At 49.8% G+C, this 24,837-nt stretch overlaps 1 protein-coding gene across 2 annotated transcripts; it reads right to left on the bottom strand.

Moving 5' to 3' along the window:
• Positions 1-826: 826 nt before the first annotated feature.
• On the bottom strand, positions 827-19,789 carry LOC123456360 (cytochrome P450 4F6-like). Of its 2 annotated transcripts, none has more exons than XM_045139247.1 (13): positions 19,630-19,789; positions 19,084-19,327; positions 16,822-16,966; positions 10,821-10,874; positions 10,601-10,728; positions 10,153-10,274; positions 7,629-7,899; positions 6,486-6,552; positions 6,158-6,287; positions 2,474-2,607; positions 2,312-2,376; positions 2,087-2,169; positions 827-1,004 (listed from the first exon to the last, which is right to left on the bottom strand). In XM_045139247.1, the coding sequence occupies exons 2-13, from the start codon at positions 19,285-19,287 to the stop codon at positions 827-829; spliced, it is 1,581 nt and encodes a 526-aa protein (XP_044995182.1). In that variant the 5' UTR covers positions 19,288-19,327; positions 19,630-19,789. The 2 variants fall into 2 exon arrangements, with proteins under 2 accessions (XP_044995182.1, XP_044995181.1); XM_045139246.1 differs by having other exon boundaries at positions 19,598-19,787.
• Between the last annotated feature and the right edge of the window lie 5,048 nt (positions 19,790-24,837).

The raw sequence follows: 24,837 nt of genomic DNA on the forward strand, positions 1-24,837 counted from the left end.
AAGGGCTATTTACAGGATCCGGTGGAGAAACTCAATGGATGCCGTCACTCAGGGAAAAATAAAATGAAATGAGGGAGTCTGCATAGTTTCGGATTTAGTTTTAAATCTGAACTGCCTGGGTGACCTTGATCACAGGCCTTGAACTAATCCTCAGGGGTCTAACTATTCTTCCCGCTACAGAAGCCGTCCTTTAAATCCTACGAGTTCTCCTTCAGCGGTGACAGGCGAGGCCTGGGGTGGTAGCCCATTTTTGCAAGTGTCTGCACTAGGAGGCTGAGGAAGAACTCCTGAAAACTTGATCCAAAAAAAAAAAAAATATATATATATATATATATATAATATATATAAATACAGGATACAGGAGGTGGCGCATATATAAAAAAATATATATATATTATATATATATAATAAAGTGATGCAAATGGAGCGTCGCTGAGGGTTTGAATGGTTCCGGGAATCTCCCCCCATTACCCTGCAAGACTGCGCTCCATGAGCTCCGGCCCTGGCCACGCCCCCTGCTGCCTGCGGCGCCCGGGCATGCGCACCCGAGGCGGCGGGGAGGGGGGGGCGGAGTCAGGCACGCTCAGTGCGCACGCGCAGCCCGCCTGAGACCTCGGCAGCGCCCCCGCAGGCTCTGGGCCGTGGCACCCGGTGGGGCATGCGCAGCGGAGGCGGCGGCTAGGGGAGGAGTCAGACACGCTCGGTGCGCACGCGCAGTCCGCCGGTCCTCGTCAGCGCCCCCTGCCGGCTCTGGACGGCGGTACCCGCCGGGGCATGCGCAGAGCAGGCGGCGTCTGGAGGGGATGGGGCGGGGATCCGGGCACGCTCAGCGCGCAGGCGCGCCCAGCGGCTCCACGCGCAGCCGCAGTCCGCCCTCGGCGCGCAGGATCAGCTCGGGCTGCCGGCGCGGCTCGGCGCGGTCGGGCAGGACGCGGAAGCGCAGCAGCGTCAGCGCCAGCGCCACCTTCATCTCGCTCATGGCGAACGTTTGTCCGATGCAGTTCCTGCGGGGGGACGGCGAGCGGGGGACGGTCGGGCGGGGACGCAGCCGGGATCTCCCCCCCCTCCCTCGGCCCGGCTCCGCGCAGGGCGGCGCTCGGCGACTCTGACCCCTGCTGACCGGGCCTGGCCCACACCCGAGCCCGCCGCGCGGTCCCCGTCCCCCATCCCCTGCTCAGCCCGGACCCCGCCCCGCCCTACCGTCCCCATTCTCGGTTCAGCTCGCACCCCGCCCTCCTTCACCATCCCCATCATCCCCGGGTCACCTCGGACCCCGTTCTCCTGCACCATCGCCCATCCCCGGGTCAGCTCGGACCCTGTCCTCCTGCACCATCCCCCATCATCCCTGGGTCAGCTCGGACCCCGTCCCCCTGCACCATCCCCCATCCCCGGGTCAGCTCCGACCCCGTCCTCCTTCACCATCCCCCATCCCCGGGTCAGCTCGGACCCCGTCCTCCTGCACCATCCCCCATCATCCCCGGGTCAGCTCGGACCCCGTCCCCCTGCACCATCCCCCATCCCCGGGTCAGCTCGGACCCCGTCCTCCTGCACCATCCCCCATCATCCCCGGGTCAGCTCGGACCCCGCCCTCCTGCACCATCCCCCATCCCCGGGTCAGCTCGGACCCCGCCCTCCTGCACCATCCCCCATCCCCGGGTCAGCTCGCACCCCGCCCTCCTGCACCATCCCCATCATCCCCGGGTCAGCTCGGACCCCGTCCCCCTGCACCATCCCCCATCCCCGGGTCAGCTCGCACCCCGTCCTCCTGCACCATCCCCCATCATCCCCGGGTCAGCTCGGACCCCGTCCCCCTGCACCATCCCCCATCCCCGGGTCAGCTCGGACCCCGCCCTCCTGCACCATCTCCATCATCCCCGGGTCAGCTCGGACCCCGTCCCCCTGCACCATCCCCCATCCCCGGGTCAGCTCGGACCCCGCCCTCCTGCACCATCCCCATCATCCCCGGATCAGCTCGGACCCCGCCCTCCTGCACCATCCCCCATCCCCAGGTCAGCTGGGACCCCGTCCCCCAGCGCCATCCCCGTCCCCCCTCCCCTATCCCCCCACCAGACATCCCCGGTCTCACCTGGGCCCCGCCGAGAAGGGAATAAAAGCCAGAGGTGATCTTTTCTCGGGGTTCTCTGGGTCAAAGCGATAGGGATCATAGACCTGCGGGTGCGGAAGAGCAGAGCAGGCTGCTGGGCCCGAGCTCAGTGCAGCCAGCGAGCCCGGGAAAGGCCGGGGATGCTGCAAGGGGACAGGGTCTGCGCCCCTCCCCGGGTACCAGGCGTGAGCGGGGCAGGAGCAGCACCTCGGGATCCGGCCAGACGGACGGGTTGTGATGCACCCCGAAGATGCTCACGCCGCAGACGTTCCCTGGTGGGTAGAAGGGGGTCAGTCAGGGTGAGGCCCGTGCAGCCCCTAGGGACCCACCACGCTGCTCTGGAAACTGCTCCCACGGACACTTGCGCACCTTTGGGGATCACTCGGCCATCAGGGAGTGTGACGTCCTGGGTGCAGTAGCGTATTATGTCCGTGACCGGGGGATGCAGCCGCAGGCTCTCCTTGATGCACATGGTCAGGAAGCGCAACTGAGGCAGGTCGTCCCTAAAGAACCCTCCGCTGGTGAGTTAATCCAGGTAGCAAACAAGACCCACGTAGACTCACTGCCACCCAGTGTCTTGACAGTCTCTCTCCGTTGCAGCCTCCACCTCACAACCTGAATGCAGATGGGCTCAAGGAGACTGACCTGCTTGTTTGAAACAGGCTCTCAAGTAACCCACGACGGGGCCTCTGATCCTCCTGCCTCTTGCCCCTTCGGTTCTGAGATTACAGACATTATTGGCCGCCATGCGGCCTTAAACCAAAGATTAAGACTTGGCAAATACAGCAAAACGGAACATCTCAAAAGATGCTGCTCAGCGGTAGAGTGCCTGCTTAGTGCATGGGGAGCGCTGAATTTTAGCCTCAGCACTGGGTCCATGCATTCATTTGAATCAATATGTCTTTCGTACTCCAGAGTGGAATAATCTGTTGTTAATAAAGATGCCAGGCTGGGGGCCAGTTGGTTCAGATAAAAGTGCCTGCTGTGGTTCTCTTAAGTACCCGACTTGGAGTCCCCCAGATACCACACAAAAGCCAGAAGCTGGGGCAGGCATGCCCGTGTACTAAAATGAACACGTGTGCACACACATCCAAATAAAGTTCCAAAAGTTAAAACATGATGCTGCCGCACAGCAACAGGGAAGACAGTGCAGTTGGACAGACACATTACTTTGTGAAGCGTGGCGTCTGGTGAAAGTGCGTCCTCACATTCCTGGGAACTGGCTAGATGGTTCCAGGAAACAAAATGAACTAAAGACACCAGGAGTGATGGTGTGTGCGTCTAACCCGGCAGTGGGGAGGTGGAGGCCAGATCGGGGGTTTCAAGTCCAGTCTCAGGTACATAGCCAGTTGGGGGGCCACCTGATCTATATGAGACTCTTGTCTCAGAAAAATGAGTAAGGGCTGGAGAAATGGCTTAGGGGTTAAGGTGTTTTGCCTGTGAAGCCAAAGGACCCAGGTTTGATTCCTCAGGACCCACGTAAACCAGATGCACAAGATGAGGCACAGGGCTAGACTTCATTTACAGGCCCTTTTGCACCCATTCTACCTACCTCCCTCTCTCTCTCAAATAAATAAATGTTTAAAAAGAACCCTAAAAATGAATAAAAATAACTGTAAAGTAAATATTGGGGCTGGAGAGATGGCTCAGTGGTTACAGATATTTATTGCTTACAAAACCTGGTGGTCCAGGGTCAATTCCCCAGTACACATATAAGTCAGATATACAAAGTGGCACATGCATCTAGAGTTCATTTGCAGTGGCAAGAGGCCCTGGCACACCTGTTTCCCACTCCTTTCTTCCCGTCTGCCTTTCTCTCTCTCTCTCTGCATCCAACTAAATAAAAATCTACAAGATAATAAGTGCCAGAGAGATGGCTCAGGGTTCAGGCACTTGCCTGCAAAGCTTAAGATTCAGGTTCAACTCCCCAGTACCCACGTAAAGTCAAATGCACAGTGGGGCATGTATCTGGAGCTTGTTTACAGCAGCTAAAGGCCCTTGCACACCCATCCTCTCTCGCTCACTCTCTGCTTGCAAATTAAAAAATATATATATTCCAAAGACAGGGTGGCACTGCTTTCATTTCTACAGGTGGTCATGTCTTTGTGGTGAGAATATTCACTATCTGGTTATCTTGAAAAGCACAACACAACAGCAATAGCTCCCTGATCTCACTCTGAAATGTACAACACATTATTGTGAATTACAGTAATGCTGTGTGCAGGACACCAGAACCATTCCACCTACCTGCCACTTTGTACCCAACACTTCCATCCACCCAACCCCCTTCCCAGATTGAGGAAAGAAAGCATAACAATCAAAGATGATAGCGTGCTTTTTTGTTTTGTGAGGTAGGGTCTGGCTCTAGCCCAGGCTGACCTGGAATTCACTATGCAGTCTCAGGGTGGCCTTGAACTCATGGTGATCCTCCTACCTGTCTCCACAGTGAGTGCTGGGATGAAAGGCGTGCGCCACCTCACCCTTCAACGTGCATTTTTTTTTTTTTTAATCTAGCAGTGGGAATTCTTAAAACCCCAAGAGCATAAAAATGAAGAATTTCTGTGTACCAAATTAGAACTCAGGTGAGAGATTCAGAGATGTATCCTGTCACCTACACACACACACATACACACACACACATGTATATGTATATGTATATGTATATGTATATGTATATGTATATGTATATATAAAATACTAAAGGAATTACTGCACATGAGCAAACAAAAGGACATATGGACCCACAAGACAGTAGACAAAGGGTTATCATGCAAAAGTCCACTGGTCAAACCCTAGACACTTAAGAAGAGATGTCCATGGTGATGGTTTTGATTGTAAATGGCCCCATAGCCTCAGGTTTTTGCTTTGTTTTTGGTTTTATGACTTAGGGTCTCACTCTAGCCCAGGCTGACCTGGAATCAACTCCGTAGTCTCAGGGTGGTCTTGAACTCACAGCGATCCTCCTACCTCTGACCCCCCCGCCCCCAGTGCTGGGATTAAAGGCGTGCGCCACCACGCCTGGCTTCCTCGGGTATTTTTAATTAGGATTAGGCTGCCTACTTAAGTTTCTAGCTGTGTGTTCAGAGTTGGCTCATGCTTACTGGTGCTTCCAGTTGTCTCTGTGCTGTGGCTGTGTGAGGGGTGAGCCAGCTTCCTCTGGAATCTGTAAGCCTGAAGAATACCCTTCCTCCCGTTCTGGTAGGTGGTTTGCCCAACAACAAGACAGTAACACCACCACCCATGAAAAAGTAGAAAGGAGGCTATTTAGGGGTACAATGATGCAACTGGGGGGAAAGGGGCATAAGGGAAATGAGATGTGGAGGAGAGTGGAAAACAAACAACAGTTGTTGTTTTAAAATGCCACAACGGGGACTGGAGAGATGGCTTAGTGGTTAAGCCGCTGGCCTGCGAAGCCTAAGGACCCATGTTTGACTCCAGATCCCACATAAGCCAGGTGCACAAAGATGAGGCAAGCGCAAGGTTGCACATGCCACTAGGTGGCGCAAGCATCTGGAGTTCAATTGCAGTGGCCGAGGCCCTGGTGTGCCCATTCTCTCTGTCCCTCTCTCTCTCTCTAAAAATATTTTATTTATTTATTTGAGAGAGAAAGAACCAGAGAGAGAGAGCACCACTGCAAACGAACTCCAGATGCATGTGCCCCTTTGTGCATCTGGCATACATGGCTCCTGGAGAGTCGAACAGGAATCCTTTGGCTTTGCAGGGAAAGGCTTCAATGGCTAAGCCATCTCTCCAGGCCCCCATTCTCTAAAACTAAAAAACATTAAATTAATTAAAATGCCACAATCAAATCTAATACTTTGTATGTAAATAAATGAATGAATAAATGAAGAGGTATCACTGTTGGGTTTGTGATCCCAAGAGTCAGAGATAGGAGGACCGTTCAGTTCCAAGGCTGGCCTGGAATTCATTTGCAGTGGCAAAGGCTCTGGCACACCCATTCTCTCCTTTCTTATAAATAAATGCGTAAATAAATATTTAATGAAATCAAAAGTAGAGCAGCTTTCGCTGCAACACTGGAAGACGTGAACTCACCACTCAATCTCTTCAGTGTCTCGGCCCCTCAGGAGCTCCCGCACCTCCTCCCGACAGCGCTCCTGGTGTTCTGGGTGCCTCGCCAGGTTGTACAGGACCCAGGAGAGCCCACTGGCTGTGGTATCATGGCCTGAGGGATAGCAAGACAGGCTTGGGTGTCTGCGAGGCTTCAGAACCATCGTGTACACAGAACCCAAGAGGGGAGATGCCCCAGAAAGGAAGGAAAAGAGAAGGATGAACAGATTGAGGGATTTAGGGTCTCCCCACAAGATATCCCTGGGATTGACAGGCCTCTGTTCCCTCTGTAGCTGTGCATGGAAACCCTCACCTCCAAACATGAAGGTGGCAGCCTCTGATCGAATGTCCTCATCTGACAGCTCCTTCCCATTTTCATCCTGAAGACCAAGCAAGAAACTAAACTGAAGCCATGTCTGAAGGCTCCTGAGTCAAGCAAAGATAGGGGCTGAAGATCCATTGTGCACCTAAGATCTTTCCCTTAACTTTTCCAGAACCTTCTTCACAGATTTCCTCCTTGACCTCTCCAGAACCTTCTTCATGGCCTTCCTCTTCGTCCCCTCCAGAACCTTCCTCACAGCCTTCCTCCTTGTCCCCTCCAGAGCCTTCCTCACAGCTCTTCTCTTGGTTTTCTGCCACTTCCAGGAAGCCTTAAACAACCACCTGTAAAAGGTGTCTCTGCCTTGCCTCATCCTTTTTACAGCACCCTGTAAGGCCCCCAGTATCTTCAGTCCAAACTCTAGCTAACACTGAACATCAAGATCACTATGCTGGGGACTGGGCAAATGACTCAGTGGTTAAAGGAGCCTGATTGCAAAACCTTATGGCCTGGGTTTGATTGCCCAGTACTCATATAAAAGTGGCACATGTGTCTGGAGTTCACTTGCTATAGCAAGAGACACTGACGTCATGCCCACATGCCCATTCCCCCCCCCCCCACCACCATAAATAAAAACATTTTTAGGGCTGGAGGGATGGCTAAGCAGTTAAGGCCTTTGCCTGCGAAGCCAAAGGCTCCCAGTTCGACTCTCTAGGACCCACGTAAGCCAGATGCACAAAGGGGCACATGCGCCTGGAGCTTGGCCCTGGCACACCCATTCTCGCTCTCTGTCTTCCTCTTTGCCTGTTTCTCTCTCTCTCAAATAAGTAAATAAAATATATTTTAAAAAACTTAGCATTGGTGGCACACAGTTTTAATCCCAGCACTTGAGAGCCAGGGGCAGGAGGGCTGCTGTGAGTTTGAGACCAGCCTGAGAAGACAGAGTGAGTTCTAGGTCAGTGTGAGCTAGAGTGAGACCCAACCTTGAAAAAAAAAAATTAATATTTTATATATATATATATATATATATATATATATATATATGTATGTATGTATGTATGTTTGTGTGTGTGTGTGTGTATGTGTGTATATATATATATATATGATAACTGCAATTCAGAGCCCAGAAAAGCCCACCTTGGCCAACAGGAGCACGTCAATGAAGTCCAGAGTCTTCGACTTGGCCTTGGCTTTCAGGAATTCGTCAAGGTCCTGGCCGGCGAGGGCGCGGCGCCTCTCCTGGATGACAGCATCTGTGAAGTCGTGCGCCACCTTGCAAGCCTCACGGAAGCGTCGCCCATCGGGAGTGAGGTAGTATATGAAATCCAGGTACAGGAAGAGCTGATAGAAGCGTTTGATGATGAGGGAACTGAGCTCCAGGATGGTGGCAATATATTTACTGGGATGCCTGCGGGGACAGGCCAGAGAGAGGAAGCCACTTCTGAGCTCAGGTGAAACCATGTAATCCCCAGCCAGGATCCCAGGCCCTGGGACCATCCAGAAAATGATGTACTGCATCACACGGCTCTGCTTCCCATTGCAGCAGGTGACCTTGTGCCCTGGGATTCCTGGACACCGTTCCCATCTCCCTTTCACTCAACATCTGAATCTACTCTTCTCCCTTGATTCCTCACAGACGTGCCCCATTTTTCTGCCCCAAGCTCAGATCTTCCTCTCCAGGTCTCCTTGCATCCTGTGTCCTCAGGACAGCCCATCCTCAATTGGGGCCAAATGTCCAAGCTCAGCTGTGACACATAACTCCTATCTACTCAAACATCTACCATGGAACCCTGGGAAACAGGATGAGGTTGATACCCCCTGGATGGTCGTTCAACATCCTTAAGATGTGGCCACTGGCTGGACATGGTGGCCCTTGCCTGTGACCCCACTACTCCGGAGGTAGAGGCAAGAGCATTATGAGTTCAAGGCCAGCCTAAGCTACCCAGTGAGTTCAAGGCCAGCCTGGACTACACAGTGTGACACTATCTCAAACAAAAGAAGAGAAGAAGGGAAGGGAAGGAGAGGGAAGGGAAGGAGAAATGACCTGACCATTGTCTACCACTCTGTAATGGTTAATTCATTATCGTCTTGATTGGGTTCAGAAGTGCCTGCGACATCAACTACGTACACTTCCTCATGCGTCTGTGAGGGTGAGAGGGTAAACCTTCCCTGGGTATGGACAACCTCATCCCATAGCCTGGCAGCTCTGGTAAATAGCCAGAGAGGAAGGAGGAAGCTTGCTCACATGGGAGTTCTCTCTACTTCTTAGCCATCATGATATGTGCTACTCCACTCTGCCTGTTCTCACCATGTTAGGCTTAAACCAGAAGCCAGGATAAGATTTTCCTTTACAGGGCTGGAGAGATGGCTTAGCGGTTAAACGCTTGCCTGTGAAGCCTAAGGACCCCGGTTCGAGGCTCCATTCCCCAGGACCCATGTTAGCCAGATGCACAAGGGGGCGCACGCGTCTGGAGTTCGTTTGCAGTGGCTGGAGGCCCTGGCGCGCCCATTCTCTCTCTCTCCCTCTATCTGTCCTCTCTCTCTCTGTCACTCTCAAATAAAATAAACAAAAATTTTAAAAAAAATTTTCCTTTACAAGTTGTTTCGCTCAGATATTTTGCCCCACCCAAACATATATACATATATATCCATGGCTGGAGAGATGGCTTAGTGGTTAAAGCACTTGCCTGTGAAGCCCAAGGACAGGACTCTGGTTCAATTCCCCAGGTCCCACGTAAGACAGATGCACAAAGTGGCACATGCTTCTGGAGTTCGTTTGCAGTGGCTGGAGGCCCTGGAGTGCCCATTCTCTCTGTCTGTCTCTCTTCTCTGTATTTCTCTCTACTTGCAAATAAATATTTTTAACAAAAAAAAAAATTAGGCCAGGCCTAATTAGCCTTTAACCCCAGCACTTGGGAGGCAGAGGTAGGAAGATCACTGTGAGTTTGAGGCCACCCTGAGACACTACATAGTGAACTCCAGGTCAGCCTGGACTAGAGTGAGACCCTACCTGGAAAATCAAAAGATAACTATCCGGGAGCTGGGTGGATGGCTTAGCGGTTAAGGTGCTGCAAAGCCTAAGGACCCAGGTTTGATTCCCCAGGATCCATGTAAACCAGATGCGCAAGGTGGCACATGCATCTCGAGTTCATCTGCACTGGCTGGAAGCCCTGGTGCATCCATTCTCTCATTCTCTCTCTCTTTCCCTCCCTCAAATAAATAAATAATATCCACCCCAACCTCCAACCCCGTTGCCAAGGGGCCTGTTCCTCAAGCTTGCCGGTCCACACTCTGGCTTTTATCCAGACAAGCCTTCCTTCAGGAAGCAGTACTCTCCCTTCCCTTCCTCTCCACGCCTCCCCCAGGATTCGCAGCCTGGAGTCCGCACCGCCCCTCCACGCCCAGCATTGCATGAAGAAGGGGTCAGGGACAAAGGACACAGGACAGAGGGGGCAGTCGAGTTGGACCATGCAAGGCCAAAGCAGCAGCAACAGCGTATCCTAGCAGAACCCCCACCCCCAGTAAAGAGCCCAATGGGGTTCTGCATGCCCCGGCACACCTTCGCAGCAGGGAGTCGCCTCTGCCCTCTCTGCCAGTTCTCCCTCCCCAGCTCCTCCCTGGCTCCACGGCCCAGCTTCCCAGGCCCGTGACAGAGACTCACTCCTGACAGTTGCTGTCGAAGCCAAAGATGCATTTCTGCAGGCTGTCCAAGGTCATGAGGCTGATGTGCTCGAACATGTCCAGACGGGCGCTGCCCCCTGAGGCCAGGCGCTGCCACTTGGCCTGGGAAGGGAAGGTGGCATGGCTGGGGTTGGGCCTTGGCATCATGCGCTTCTGCCCAACCTTAAACACCAGGATTAAACCCCCAGAACCAGCCTCCTGATCCTGCGCCCCCACCTCCGAGCCTATCCCACTGAAGACCAGACTTGATGGGGACAGAAGCCGTTCTTAGGAGATGAAGACGCGAGGCTGGGAGTTAGGAGCCCCGAGTTCCGTGCAAGTCAGTGACCCAGAGCCACCCAGAGCAGCCGTGACTGTAGACACAAATCTGCCTGAAGCCACCCTCCTTTAGCAAGGCTCCGGTGGGGCTCTGGGTTCGAGGAACGCACGTGCATGATGTCCGCGGTCTTGTTGAAAGTCTTCACGTAGGGTTTGAGGATGTCAAAGTGGAAGGCCGGCGTCAGCAGGCGGCGGTGGTGGCTCCACTTGGCACCAGCGCTCAGAAACAGCCCATCCCCTGGTACAGCGGCCGTGGCAGTGGGCAGGGGGCAACACCTTCCTCTGCCCCTCCTCCAAGGGGTACCCTGGCCCTCACCTTGAGGTACTCACCCAGCCAGGGCTTCAGGAAGCCTAAAAACGTCATTTCCTTGGGCATAACTGCAGCTGCCATGGGAAAGGACCATCAGGAGCCATGGAGAGAGCGAGGATGACCAGCCTGGAGCCTGTACTTCCCTCCACGCCCAGCGATGCATGAAGAAGGGGTCAGAGGCAAAGCACGCAGGGCCCCGAGGGGGCGCTTGGGTTGGACCATGCAAGGCCAAAGCAGCAGCAACAGCATATCCGAACACCCCCCCCCCCCGCCCCAGGAAACAGCCCGATGGGGTTCTACATGCCCCAGCACACCTTCACATGGCTCCTACATGGTCCAACATGTCTTCCACATGTGAGCCCAGTACAGCACTCTACAGGCCTTTATAGAGACCTAGGACACACACTCCCTATTGCAGCCCTCTGGCATGTCCTGAAACACTCTCGTTCCCATGATAGGGATATCCATGTTGTTATCATCTGTCACGGGACAGGAGGGGTGGCTTAGCAGTTAAGGCGCTTGCCTCCAAAGCCAAAGGACCCATGTTCGAATGCACAGGACCCACGTAAGCCAGATGTACAAGGTGGCGCATGCATCTGGAGGTCCTTTGCAGCAGCTGAAGGCCCTGGTACACCCATTCTCTCTCTCTCTCTCTCTCTCAAATAAATTAAAATTTTTTTAAACAGGCTGGGTGTGGTGGTGCATGCCTTTAATTCCAGCACTTAGAAGGATCACCAAGAGTTCAAGGCCACCCTGAGACTGCACAGTGAATTCCAGGTCAGCCTGGGCTACAGTGAGACCCTACCTCGGACACGACGTATATGGTATTACATGACCCATAAAGGTATGACATGACCTAATGGTGCCCTTCAACTACGTCCAAAACATGATGTAAATGTGGTCCAATTAATGTCCCAAATATGATCTAGACGTGCCCAGGACTCCCTAAATACCCTGCTCCACTCCACACTAAGCATTAAGTGCTCAAAGTCAAAGGCTCCCCGATCCTCAAAGAGACCAGAGGTTGTAACCCCATGTGCCCACCATGACCAGCTGCCACTATGCCCTACAGCCGCTCAGTGACCCCCCCCCACAGGAGCTGTGTGGGCTCTGGCAGATCCTTCTTGATCTACTCTCAGCGGGGGAGGGGGCCGGGGTTCTGGACTAGGAAACTCCTTAGTGGCCACCAAGTGAGCTCACTTTGTAACTTCCCCTCGCCCGTCTCCCAGAGTTCCCCACTGTATTAACTAACTGAACCACTGCACTTTCTGAAGTTGTGGCCAGGTTACAGTGTGTATGTATCTTCTGGTTCAAAATGTTTCCTGTTCTGGGGCTGGAGAGATGGCTCAGTGGTTAAGGCGTTTCCCTGCGAAGCCTAAGGACCCTGGTTCAATTCTCCAGGACCCACGTAAGCCAGATGGACAAAGGGACACATGCATCTGGAGTTTGTCGGCAGTGGCTGGAGACCCCTGGTGCACCCATTCTCTGTCTCTGTCTTTCAAATAAGTAAATAAAATATATTTAAAATGTTTCCTATTCTAGGTTGTTGTTGTTTTTTTTTTTCCTGTTACATGCTGAGTGCCTGTGCTTTAACGTACTCAGTCTGTTCTGCTCTGTCTGCTCTAATTCAGAACTCCGTTAGAAAGAATGTCTAGGCCCCCATTTCTGGTAATGACACCCTTGAGGACTGTCCTGACAAATTGGTTTGATTATGTTTATGACCCTATAAAAAGAAGAATATGGTATATTATTATAATAAGGTCTGGTCAGGCTATGTACCAATTCTGGTGAAACTCTGCCATTAAGTGGATCTCTAAAGCCTTGTACTATTTTACAATGAGAGTTGTTTTTGCCAAAGTTCAAAAAGCCAGGGAAAGATATGAGTGGAATTCTAAGTAATGAATTACACTTTCGGAACCTCTGCTTCCATTTGAGAAGCTCTGTCTGAAAGTCTGCTTGTCTCTAATTATGAGCGCACTCTGGGGCTGGAGGGATGGCTTAGTGGTTAAGCACTTGCCTGTGAAAGTCTAAGGCTCCCGGTTCAAGGCTCGATTCCCCAGTACACACCTAAGCGCATGCATCTGGAGTTTGTTTGCAGTGGCTGGAAGCCATGGTGCACTCATTCTCTCTCTTTCTCTGCCTCTTTCTTTCTCTCTCTCTCGCTCTCTCTGTTACTCTCCAATAAATAAATAAATAAATAAAGACAAAAAATTAAAAAGAGTATACTCTGGGGCTGGAGAGATGGCTTAGCGGTTAAGCGCTTGCCTCTGAAGCCTAAGGACCCCGGTTCAAGGCTTGGTTCCCCAGGTCCCACGTTAGCCAGATGCACAAGGGGGCGCACGCGTCTGGAGTTGGTTTGCAGTGGCTGGAGGCCCTGGCGCTCCCATTCTCTCTTTCTCCCTCTATCTGTCTTTCTCCCTGTGTCTGTCACTCTCAAATAAATAAATAAAAAATGAACAAAAAATATTAAAAACAAAAAAGAGTATACTCTGGGGCTGGAGAGATGGCTTAGCAGTTAAGGCGTTTGCCTGCAAAGCCTAAGGACCCAGGTTTGATTCCCCAGGGCCCACGTTAGCCAGATGCACAAGGGGGCGCATGCGTCTGGAGTTCGTTTGCAGTGGCTGGAGGCCCTGGCGCGCCCATTCTCTCTCTATCCGCCTCTTTCTCTGTTGCTCTCAAATAAATAAATAAACAACAGGAACAACAAAAAATTAAAAAAAAAAAAAGAAAGAGAAAGGAAACTTTGAAGACAGCCAAGGCGGACAAGGCTCGTTAGGAGAGAGAAATGGAAGCCTATGTCCCTCCAAAGGGGAAACAAAAAAGAAGTTCAAGGATCCCAATGCATCCAAGAGGCCTCCTTCAGCCTTCTTCTTGTTCTGTTCTGAATATTGCCCCCAAATCCAAGGAGAACACCCCCGCCTATCCACTGGAGATGTTGCAAAGAAACTGGGAGAGATGTGGAGCAGCTCGGCTGCAGGTGACAAGCAGCCTTAACAGAGCGAAAAGAAAACCCATGCAGAAAAAGAAAAAAAGAAAAAAAGGAGTTGTCAAGGCTGAAAAGAGCAAGAAAAAGAGGGAAGAGGAGGAAAATGAAGAGGATGAGGATGAAGAAGAAGATGATGATAATGAATAAGTTGGTTCTAGTGCAGTTTTTTTTTTTCTTATCTATAAAGCATTTAACTCCCCTGTACACAACTCACTCCTTTTAAAGAAAAGAATCGAAATGTAAGGCTGTGCAAGATTTGTTTTTAAACTGTACAGTGTCTTTTTTTAAATTTTTTTTATTATTTATTTGAGAGCGACAGACACAGAGAGAAAGACAGATAGAGGGGGAGAGAAAGAATGGGCGCGCCAGGGCCTCCAGCCTATGCAAATGAACTCCAGAAGCGTGCGCCCCCTTGTGCATCTGGCTAACGTGGGACCTGGGGAACCGAGCCTCGAACCGGGGTCCTTAGGCTTCACAGGCAAGCGCTTAACCGCTAAGCCATCTCTCCAGCCCCAGTGTCTTTTTTTTTGTATAGTTAACACACTACCGAATGTGTCTTTAGATAGCCCTGTCCTGGTGGTAATTTCAATAGCCACTAACCTTGCCTGGTACAGTATGGGGGTGGTAAATTGGCATGGAAATTTAAAGCAGGTTCTTGTTGGTGCCCGGCACAAATTAGTTATATGTGGGGATGGTAGGTTTTTTTTTTTCATCTTCTGTTGTGTCTGATGCAGCTTATATGAAATAATTGCTGTTCTGTTAACTGAATACCACTCTGTAATTGCAAAACAAACAAACAAAAAAAAACAAATGCAGCTGTTTTGTTGACATTCTGAATGCTTCTAAGTAAATGCAATTTCTTTTATTAGTATGGTTGTTCTTTTCATAGGTCTGAGATTTTTCTTCTTGATGGGAAGTTAGTATCTTGCTTTTGCCCATTTTGGGTCACTTGGATTATTGCAGTGTTTATCTTTTCATATAGCCAGGCTGAATAAAGTCTACATGACCTGCATATCACAATAGGGGTAATAAAAAGCTTGAAAACATTTTCACCCATAATGGAAACTCCAAAATCGCAATCGATGGATGAGAGTTCACATAGTCCACTAAGTTCACAATATGAAGAGTAACCAACTGTTTTCATAACATGGGATTATTAGAATCAAACAATTTGCAAGTCTGTCCTTGAAGGACTAATAGAAAAGTATCTTCTAATCTTTTTTTTTTTTTTTTTTTTTTAGGTAGGGTCTCACTCTAGCTCAGGCTGTCCTGGAATTCACTCTGTAGTCTCAGGGTGGCCTCGAACTCACAGCGATTCTCCTACCTCTGCCTCCTGAGTGCTGGGATTAAAGGCGTGTGCCGCCATGCCCAGCTATTCCAATCTTTGAATGAGGACTCTGTATTCTTTAACTTCCATTACCATGTACTGGCAGTTATATTTTTAAGTTCCCACATGAAAGAAGACCTGAGAATGTATCCCCCAAAAGTGTGAGCTCAAAATACAAGACCGCCATATTAAACTTTTTGTTGACATTATTCCCAGGGAAGACTATGAAAGTGCTGGCTATACACTTTCCCGTTTGTCTAAATATGGACTGCTCAGGAAATGAGGCTATTAGAAGTATTTTTAATTAGTTGGACCCGCTTTTAAAATTATGCCACATTTAAAATTAAAGGAGGATGTATTTTCCTATATTGTGATTTCCCCTTTAATAAATCAGACATGAGGAAGAAAGACAAACTTCGCATCTTATTACCAGTTACCCAGTTGATTTTATTTTTCTTTCCAAAACCCAAACTCACTCATTTGAGTCATGTTTATCTCCTTAGCAGTTTAAGGAACAATTTGGCAAATTTTGTGGTTTTAAGATTATCGTTCTCTTAAAGTGCCAGTGTTAAAATAGGGTTCTTATAATTTTACATGCTTTTGTGATGAAGTGCTGTTTTGTTATGTAATTTTGACTTGGGTCCTTTCCATTTGCATTTGTTTATATAATTTCAGGAGGAATACTGAGCATCTGAATCCTGGATGATACTAATAAACTAATAATTGCAGAGGTTTTAAAAATGTGAATCTTAAAAATATATGTAAGTCCCCAAAGTTCTCTCTGAAATTAAAAAGTAATTTCTTCGGATTTTTAAAAAAGATTGCATTTTTATTTATTTATTTATTTATTTGACAGAGAAAGAGGGCAAAAGAGAGAATGGATGTGCCAGGGCCTCCAGCCACTGCAAATAAACTCCAGATGTGTGCACCACCTTCTGCATCTGGCTTATGTGGGTCCTGGGGAGTCAAACCTGGGTCCTTTGGCTTTGGCAGGCAAGCCCCTTAACTGCTAAGCCATCCCTCCAGCCCCAATTTCTTCAGTTTTGATTTGCCTTTCTTATCTTTTGGTTCCAGGGCATCATAGGCCTCAGGAAAAGCTTAATGTTCCTCCTTTCTCCCTTTTCAGCATAAATGCCTGCATTTCTATATGTTGGGCTCTGATGCACAGAGCTCTGTGCCACATAATTCTCTTATTAGCAAAAAGCCACGTTAACCATCCACTGTATACAGTGATGGGATAACACCTTTCACATTAAGTAGGCTTATCCAGGCCTGGAGAGATGGCTTAGCGGTTAAGGAGCTTGCCTACAAAGCCTATTGTCCCAGGTTCAATTCCCCAGGACCCACATAAGCCAGATGCATAAGATGGTGCATGTGTCTAGAATTGGTTTGCTGTGACTGGAAGCTCTAGTATGCCCATTCTCTCTCTATTTGTCAAACTCTCCCTATCTGCTTCTTTCTCTCTAATAAAAATAAAAATAAAAATAAAAATAAACTTTTAAAAATGTTCATTACGTGATAGATTAACAAAAGAAAAAGACTCTTTCCAGTGCTAGTGACTTTGGCAAGCTGGGCACCACCACAGAGCTATATCCCCAGCCAATAAATGCTCTTTCTTTGCTAAATTCACTCAGTTGAGTTTCCACCACTCACAGCTCAAAGAGAGCAGTGGGAAGAGCCAGGAGAGGAGGAAGGGAAGGGCCAGTACCTGGAGCCTGGAGCACAGGGGCAATGAATTTAGGATGGAGAAGCCGCACGATGGGGTAGAAGGGCCCGATCCAAAAGAGGTGGACTTCGTGGAAGGTGCGACCCAGCTCTTCCACCTTCCTCAAGCCTTCCTCGTTGTTCTGCACCTGTGGAAAGGCACTGCTCAGGACAGGGCTGGCAGGGTGCCCTGGGCGCTTCCGCTCTCTGCCCTCCACATCCCCTCGCCCTTTCTATCTGGATCATTCGTCCTTGACTCTTGCTCAGGCAACCAGGTTCATCCATATGTCCCTTTTCTTTTTAATTTATTTTTATTTATTTATTAGAGACAGAGGGAGAGAGACAGAGAGTGAGAATGGGCGCACCAGGGCCTCCAACCACTGCAAACAAACTCCAGACGCCTGCGCCACCATGTGCATCTGGCTTACGTGGGACCTGGAGAATCGAACCCAGGTCCTTAGGCTTTGCAGGCATGCACCTTAACTGCTAAGCCATCTCTCCAACTCCCTGTGTCCCCTTTTTCTTTTCTTTTCTTCTCTCTCTCTCTCTCTTTTTTTTTTTTTTGAGGTAGAGTGTCACTCTAGCCCAGGCTGACCTGGACCTGGAATTCGTTATACAGTCTCAGGGTGGCCTTGAACCCAAACTGATCCTCCCTCCTACCTCTGCCTCCCAAGTGCTGGTATTAAAAGCATGTGCCACCACGCCTGGCTTCTTATTTATTTATTTATTTATTTTTTTGGTTTTGGTTTTGGTTTTTTTTGAGGTAGGGTCTCACTCTAGCCCAGGCTGACCTGGAATGCACTCTGTATTCTCAGGGTGGCCTTGAGCTCACCGCAATTCTCCTAACCTCTGCCTTCTGACTGCTGGGATTAAAGGCGTGCGCCACCATGCCTGGCCCCCATGTCCCTTTTTCTGTAGCCATGTCTCTCTCTATGTTCTTCTTTCAGAAGCCTCACTCTCTTCTTCTCTCTTTTCTTGCCTTAATGGATGGAGCAGAGGGGAAAGAGAGATAAAGACAGAGATAGAAGACAGATAGATAAATGATACAACAGATTGATAACTGATAGGCAAATGTACTGATAATTAGGTAGGCAGAGTAGGTGGGCAACAGAAGGCTAGATGATAGATAGGCATATAGATAGATGTAGAGATAGTTGACCTATTGCCGATAGAAGTATGGATACTTAGATAATTATAAATATGATAGATGTCAGAAATTACTTGACGTGATGCATGAAAGATATGTTTTTTTTGTTTGTTTTTGGTTTTTTGAGGTAGGGTCTCACTCTAACCCAGGCTGACCTGGAATTCACTCTTAGTCTCGGGGAGGCCTCGAACTCACAGCGATCCTCCTGCCTCTGCCTCCCGAGCGCTGGGATCAAAGCCGTGCGCCACCACGCCTGGTGATGTACGGACTATAACGTGGAAGGTGACATGGAGACTATGTTGTGGGGATTGATTTTTTTGTTTTTTGGTTTTTTGATTTTTCGAGGTAGGGTCTCACTCTAGCCCAGGCTGACCTGGAATTCACTATGGAGTCTCAGGGTGGCCTCGAACTCATGGCGATCCTCCTACCTCTGCCTCCCGAGTGCTGGGATGAAAGGCGTGCGCCACCACGCCCGGCTTGTTGTGGGGATTGAATGTAAAACGTCTTCCCATCGCCTCGTGCGTTTGTGATGAATCCTCACACTTCATTCTCAACCCCAGGAGCCTTTGGGAAGTGGGGGCTTGCTGAGGAGGTCACTGGGGGAGGCCCTGGGGTGTTATAACCCAGCCCCGTCTGCGGCACTCGGCTCCCTGTCTTTACTGACGTGGTGGTGCGGTGTCCTGCGGTCTGTCCCTGCCGTGCTTTTCCTACCCTGAGGAAACTTCCCCTCGAAACTATAAGCTGGAAATAAAGCCTTTCCTTCTTCCATATCCTGCTTCTAAATCGGGTGTTTCACTCCGCACCTCTCCCTCTCTTTCTCCCTCCCTTCTCTTCTTTCTCTCTCTCCCCACTTCTCACTCTTCCCAGTTACAAGAAAACCCTCCATTGGTGAGCCCCCAAAACCAGCGAGGGATTCCTCAAAGTTTAGGAGGGTGACGGTATGCAGCAGGTGCAGGCAGAGCGGCAAGGAACGGGGAAAGATGGGCTCCCTTGGCCTCCCTCAATTCTTTGCTGTCCGGAACTGTTCTCCCCTGACCCCCAGCTTCCAGAGCCCCATCCTTCACCCCACGGGAATACACCCACCCTGGCACCCCAGATCCATTCTGCTGCCATACTCACCATGCCCAGGTGACCCAGAAGCCAGTTCCTTGGAGGAGGCTGGGGGAAACATCGCAGGCGACAGCGGTTGACATAGGAAGCGTAGGTCCAGGACACAAGCCTAGCCAGGAGCCAGGAGGAGCCGGCCACCAGCGGAAATAGGAGTAGCCAGGAGGGGGTGCCCACCAAACCCAGGCCTAGCCAGGATAGGGCCAGCCGCAGCATCGTGCCAGGCGTTCCTGAGGTCCAGGAGAGGGACGGGGACCTGCAGGAACAGAGGATGGGCACTGGGCACGTTGAGGGCAGGGAAACACAGGGCACTGGAAGAGGGGGGCAGTGAGAGGACAGAGCAAAACCCAGGGGTCTGGGGCGACAACCAGAAACATTTTGGAGTTATAGAATGGCCCAGCTTGAAGCACCCTGGGCGTAGTTACCTCCAAAACCACCCAGCCCCTCCAGAGTCAGCTGGCTCCCTGCAGCCACCCCTAACTGGTCAAATCCAGAGCCCTCTCTGCTGCCCCCAACCCTCCCCCACCTTTAACTCAGGAGCAGCGTGTGTCCCCCAACCTCTGCTGGCCTCCCCAGGGAGGTCTCTGTCCTGGGTTCTGACCGGGAAAGGCAGTGTGAGAAGATGGGCTGGGCTGAGGTCCCTCCCAGGCCCAGCTGCCTCCTTCCGGCCTGGGCTGAAGGCCAAGGGGCGGGGCACCCCCTTCCTCCTTCTTCCTTCCTCCCAGCAGGGAGGAAACGACATGTTGTCACCAGGCCTGGCAGTGGGTCCTTGGGATTGTACACTTCCCCTTTGAATCAGGGCCAGAGGTGACTCCGAGCCCTGCGTGTACAGCCACCTTTGCCCTTTCAATGACAGCTTGTATCAGATAAATCATTAACCTGCGACTTCAGAGGCCAAGAGACCAGGCTCCGGGGAGGGCCTCACTCCCCCCTTGGCTGCAGATCTGGAAGGACGGCTGCTCCGCCTGCAATCAGCCCAGGGCCTGGGTGGAGGCGTCGTCCATGGCAGGAGCAAAGAGTCCGGCCCCGGCTGGAACTAAGTGCATCGGTTCTGGAGATAAAAGCTCCCAGGGGAAGCAGCAGGAGGGCTCAAGCTGCCAGGAGGGGTGCAGGCCAGGAGTCTGGTCAGCTGGGAACTGGGGTGTCGGCATGAAAGGGGCACATCTTGTCCAGAAACGGACCCTAGTTCCCTGGGTTGGTTTCCCCCCACCTCTGGTCTGGTCCCCCCCACACCACAGTCAGGTTCCCCAGTGAGGGCGAGCTGGAAGGATGGAGGTACAGGTGAGAGGAAGAGTGTCCTGCAGCCGATACCTTGTCACGGGAAGCTGGATGTGCTGGCGAAGGCTTGCAAGCCCAGCACTCGGGAGCCGAGGCAGGAAGATCATGAGTTCGAGGTCAGCCTGGGCTGCACAGTGAGACCTTGTCTACAAACAATAGTATTGTGGAGATGCCCTAACTTTCCTTCTTTCGTTGCATGTCTTATAACCCTACCCTGCCAGCTTCTGGTGTCAGAGGGCCTCAGAGATCTCAACATATAGGGGTGCCCAGTCCCCAGATTCTGCTTCCTCACTGGGGCAGATCCACCTGCCAGAGAACAGCCAGGTGCAGGGGAAGGATCCAGAAACCGCCACAAGTGGGTGATGGCCTCAGAGCTGACCAGCTAGGTCCAGGGGGGAAACAGGAGAGAAGAGGAAACCAAAGTGGGGTCACTTGCTTCTGCCGCACGGATGAGCTCATTAAACACGACAACACAGCGGTTATGGCGCTTGCCTACAAAGCCAAAGGACCTTGGTTCGATTCCCCAGGACCCTGTTTCTCAGTCAAGTAAAAATAAAATGTTAAAGAAAAAAAAAAGTTAACTGCTGGGCAGCAGAGATGGCGTCCCTATGAAGCCCAAAGACCCTGGTTCGATTCCCCAACACCCACGAAAGCCAGATGTACATGGTGGCACATGCTTCTGGAGTTTATTTGCAGTGGCCGGAGGCCCTGGCACGCCTATTCTTTCTCTATCTGCCTCTTTCTCTGAAGCAAATAAGTAAATAAAACAACCAACCAAAAAAAAAACAAAAAAAAAGAGTTAACTGTTGAGGAGCTGAACATATCTGATAAATATAGATACTGATAAATATAAATCTATAAATAGAGAACTGTCTAGGGAGGACCAAGAAAGGACGATAAGAGAGAAATGTTGGAGACGAGGAGATGAGCCCTGAACAGACCTTTGCCCTGAAATAACCTCTGCCCTGAGATAACTTCTGCCCTGAGCAACTTCGACCTTTCCTCATCCCCCCACCCTGCCATACCTAACTGATTGCATCCCCTCACCCCGCCACACCTAACTAATTAACATCCTGCCTGGCGACTGCAGAGACGTGAGAACTATACCGGGAATTCTTAGAATAACTGCAAACTGTCCTAGGCCAAAGGCCAAGAAGATTCTGTAACTTTCCACCACCTGCCTCCTCCAGCCCCCCCCCCCCACCCAAGACCCTAACCCTAACCCTTAAAAAGGCCGCTGTGGCTCAATAAAATTGGACTCTTGACAAGTGTACATTTGCTTGAGTCCCTTCCTCTCTCTCGCCCATCTTATTTCAGGTTGGGGTCCTCCTCGCCCCCACGAATAACGAGGTCCCGCGGGTCGGGACAAGTGGCGCCCAACGTGGCGGCTCGAGGCACGGACCCCTACCGGACGGAGACCCCCAGTTCAGCGACCTCCGGAGGATTTGTTAAGTGGTCACCGCTTCTCCACCCAAGAAGACGGCAAGACCTGGTAAGTTTTCCCTCTTCATTCCGTCCCATCAAGATGGGCCATTCATTGTCTAAAGAGGCTTCTTTCATAAAGGATTTAAAAGCCTCTCTCAGAGAGCGAGGAATACGGGTATAGAAAAAGGATCTTATACAGTTTTTTATTTTTTTTGATAAGACTTGTCCATGGTTTATGATTGATGGACTTAACATTCATCCCAAGAAATGACAAAGGGTCAGTAAAGAATTAAATCAAAACTTACTACTGAAGAAATGGCAAAGAGTCGACACCTCTGTCTCCTGCGTGAGATATGTGTCGACCCCAGAGCTCTGGTTTCCTGAATAAAGCCTCATGCTTTTGCAGCAAGTTGGGTCTCCTGTGTGTCTTTGGGTGTGTGCTATCTCGAGACTTGAGTGAAGGTCTCCCTCTGGGGGTCTTTCAATTGAGAGCTCGTCCAGGGATTTGCACGTCTACCCAGGACTCCGGAGACCCCCTTGGAGGTAAACAATGTAAATGTCTGCAGCGCTGCTTGTCTGAGTGTTTGTCTGAGTGTTTGTCTGAGTGATTTCTGTGATTTCTGTTGCTCTGATCTGTTTTAATTTCGGTTTGGGCAGCTGTTGTTCAGGACCGTGAGGACCTGACAATGGTGGTTGGCAGGACCACAGGCTGCAATCCTGGGGGACGCCCCCGGATCTGAGGAGAGTCAGGGTGGCTGACAGTCTCCTATCTGGTAAAGGAAGATTGTGTATTTCTCCTTCAGGAGAAACCACAGAGGCATCTTCCATCTGAAACTGCATTTGGTTTTCTGTTCTGGACACATCGGAGGTGTCACGGTTTTTGGTTTCTTTTTGTATCTATTTTGTGTTTGTTTGTGGACTCTTGTTTCTAATTATGGGACAGACTATGACGACCCCCCTGACTCTGACGGTATCTCATTTCTCTGAAGTTAGAAGTAAGGCTCATGACTTATCTGTAAAAATTAAAAAAGGTAAATAACAGACTTTCTGCTCCTTTGAGTGGCTGCCAGAGGGAGCATTTGATCTAACCATTATTTCTGCTGTTAAGAATATTGTTTTTCAGAAGGGACCCATTCTCACCCAGATCAACAGCCATACATCCTGGTCTGGGAGAGCCTAGTGACGGATCCCCGGCATGGGTCAAGCCCTGGATCCACCCCCCCACCACGGTCAGGCTCCCGAGTCCTGGCAGTGGCCCAACAAGCCACGAGAAAACCAAGCCGAGTGGCCACAGACCCCTCGGCTCAGCCCAAAATATATCCTGAAATAGAGGACCCTCCCGAGTGGCCCTCTGCCCCGATTCCATCTCCCCCACCTTAGCCCCCTGCTCTCCCTGCTCCAGCTTTGCCCGAGGGAGGAGGAGATGGGCCCAGTGCAGGGACTAGAAACTGAAGGACCTGATTCCACCGTACGAGCCTTTGGTCCTCCCCCTGACCCTAGCATGTCTCAGACCCAAATGAGCAGCCTACCTAGCTCCCAAATGAGATTGATGTGGGATTCCCTCTCACCCGACCTGAATGGAATTACAACTCAGCAGAAGGTAGGGAGCAACTGACAGTCTACCGCCAGGCTCTGATGGCAGGTCTCAGGGGGGCTGCTCGCCGCCCCACGAATCTGGCTAAAGTAACTTCCCTCTATCTTTTTAGAATGCTTGATGGAGGCTCACTGGAGATATACTCCTTTTGGCCCTACTTCTCCGAGTCAACAGGCAGCAATAACAATGACATAGATAAGGCAGTCCGCTCCAGACATTAAAAAGAAATTACAACATCTGGAGGGTTTACAAGATCTAGCTTTGACAGACATAATTAAGGAAGCTAAAAAGGTTTAGCATAAGAGAGAGAGAAAAAGAAAAGAAAGACCAAAAAAAAAAAAAAAAAAAGGAAGCAGAAGAGAGAAAAAATAATGGGAAAAGGAGACAAGAAAGGAACTTAAATAAGATATTGGATACAGTGATTAAAAAAAAAAAAAAAAAGCATCAGGATCAGGAAGACTTAGACAGCCAGGGTACCTGGGCAACAGGCAAAAAAAAAAAACCAAAAAAAACAAAAAAAAAAAACCTGAGGGCTTTAGGAAGCCCCTTGAGAAGGATCAATGTATGTATTGCAAGGAAAGAGGATCTTGGGTTCACGAATGCCCCAAAAAGAAAAAAAAACTGGGAAGGAATTTTTCAATGTTGGGACATAGAGTGCTTGTTAAAAATGTCTTTTGAGTGGTACTTAGATCAGAATGTTAATGTAGATGAAGATGTGTGGATGTGAAAAAAAAAAAAAAAGAAAAGAAAAAAAGAAAATTTTCAGGCTGAAGTATGTTGGGATAGTTTGCTTGAGCTTTATCAAATTTAAGTCATGGGTAAAACATAAAATTGTTTTATGTTAATAAAAATTTCTGTGGTGCATGAAATCAATAGCTATCAAGTTTAAGCCAAAATCATTGGTTGTCAAATAATGTTTTTTTTTCTTTCAAAAAGATTTATCAAGGGTTATATTAATATTTAGCTAGCTGTTTGGGCTCAGAAAAGACCAGATTCTATTCTGTTCTATGTAAAGTAACTGTCTCAATTTTGGCATCTTAAGTCCAGTGCTTATAACAAAATTAACCCTTAAGACATCTTCCCTACTTTAGGGCACAGCCTCATGCTCAAACAATGGTTCTATTTCCAATGTTCTCTGGGTAATTTGTACCCATACAGGTATCTGGACTAATCAAAGATGTTTTCACACAGGTGCTAAGACCTTATACTGTCTTACTTGTTTTCTAGGTTAAATAAGTTAAGTTTGTAAATCAGCTGGTACTGTTTTCAAGACTGATAACAGGTTCTGCCTATACTTATAAATGTTGGATATTTAAAATGGGAGATGTGCCTACTTTCTATACCTCAGATATATGGCTTATGCTACCACAGTACAACAAAAATTTTAAAGATAGGACAAAATGATTTTAGAAGCCCTGTGCCATTCTTTAGTTAAGTCTATTTCAGTAATTAAATGTGCTCCATATGTA

Source organism: Jaculus jaculus, chromosome 21 (assembly GCF_020740685.1).
Source record: "Jaculus jaculus isolate mJacJac1 chromosome 21, mJacJac1.mat.Y.cur, whole genome shotgun sequence".
NCBI lineage: Eukaryota > Metazoa > Chordata > Mammalia > Rodentia > Dipodidae > Jaculus > Jaculus jaculus.

What these genes read in the sequence shown, in the direction of transcription:
- LOC123456360 (XM_045139247.1), bottom strand. Translation starts at nt 19,287, where the DNA reads ATGCTGCGGCTGGCCCTATCCTGGCTAGGCCTGGGTTTGGTGGGCACC. An exon ending in CCCTGTGCTCCAGGCTCCAG is followed by an intron (nt 10,875 to 16,821) that starts GTACTGGCCCTT and finishes TTCCCATGGCAG; the next exon opens with CTGCAGTTATGCCCAAGGAA. An exon ending in CCCTTCTCGGCGGGGCCCAG is followed by an intron (nt 1,005 to 2,086) that starts GTGAGACCGGGG and finishes GTCCCCCCGCAG; the next exon opens with GAACTGCATCGGACAAACGT.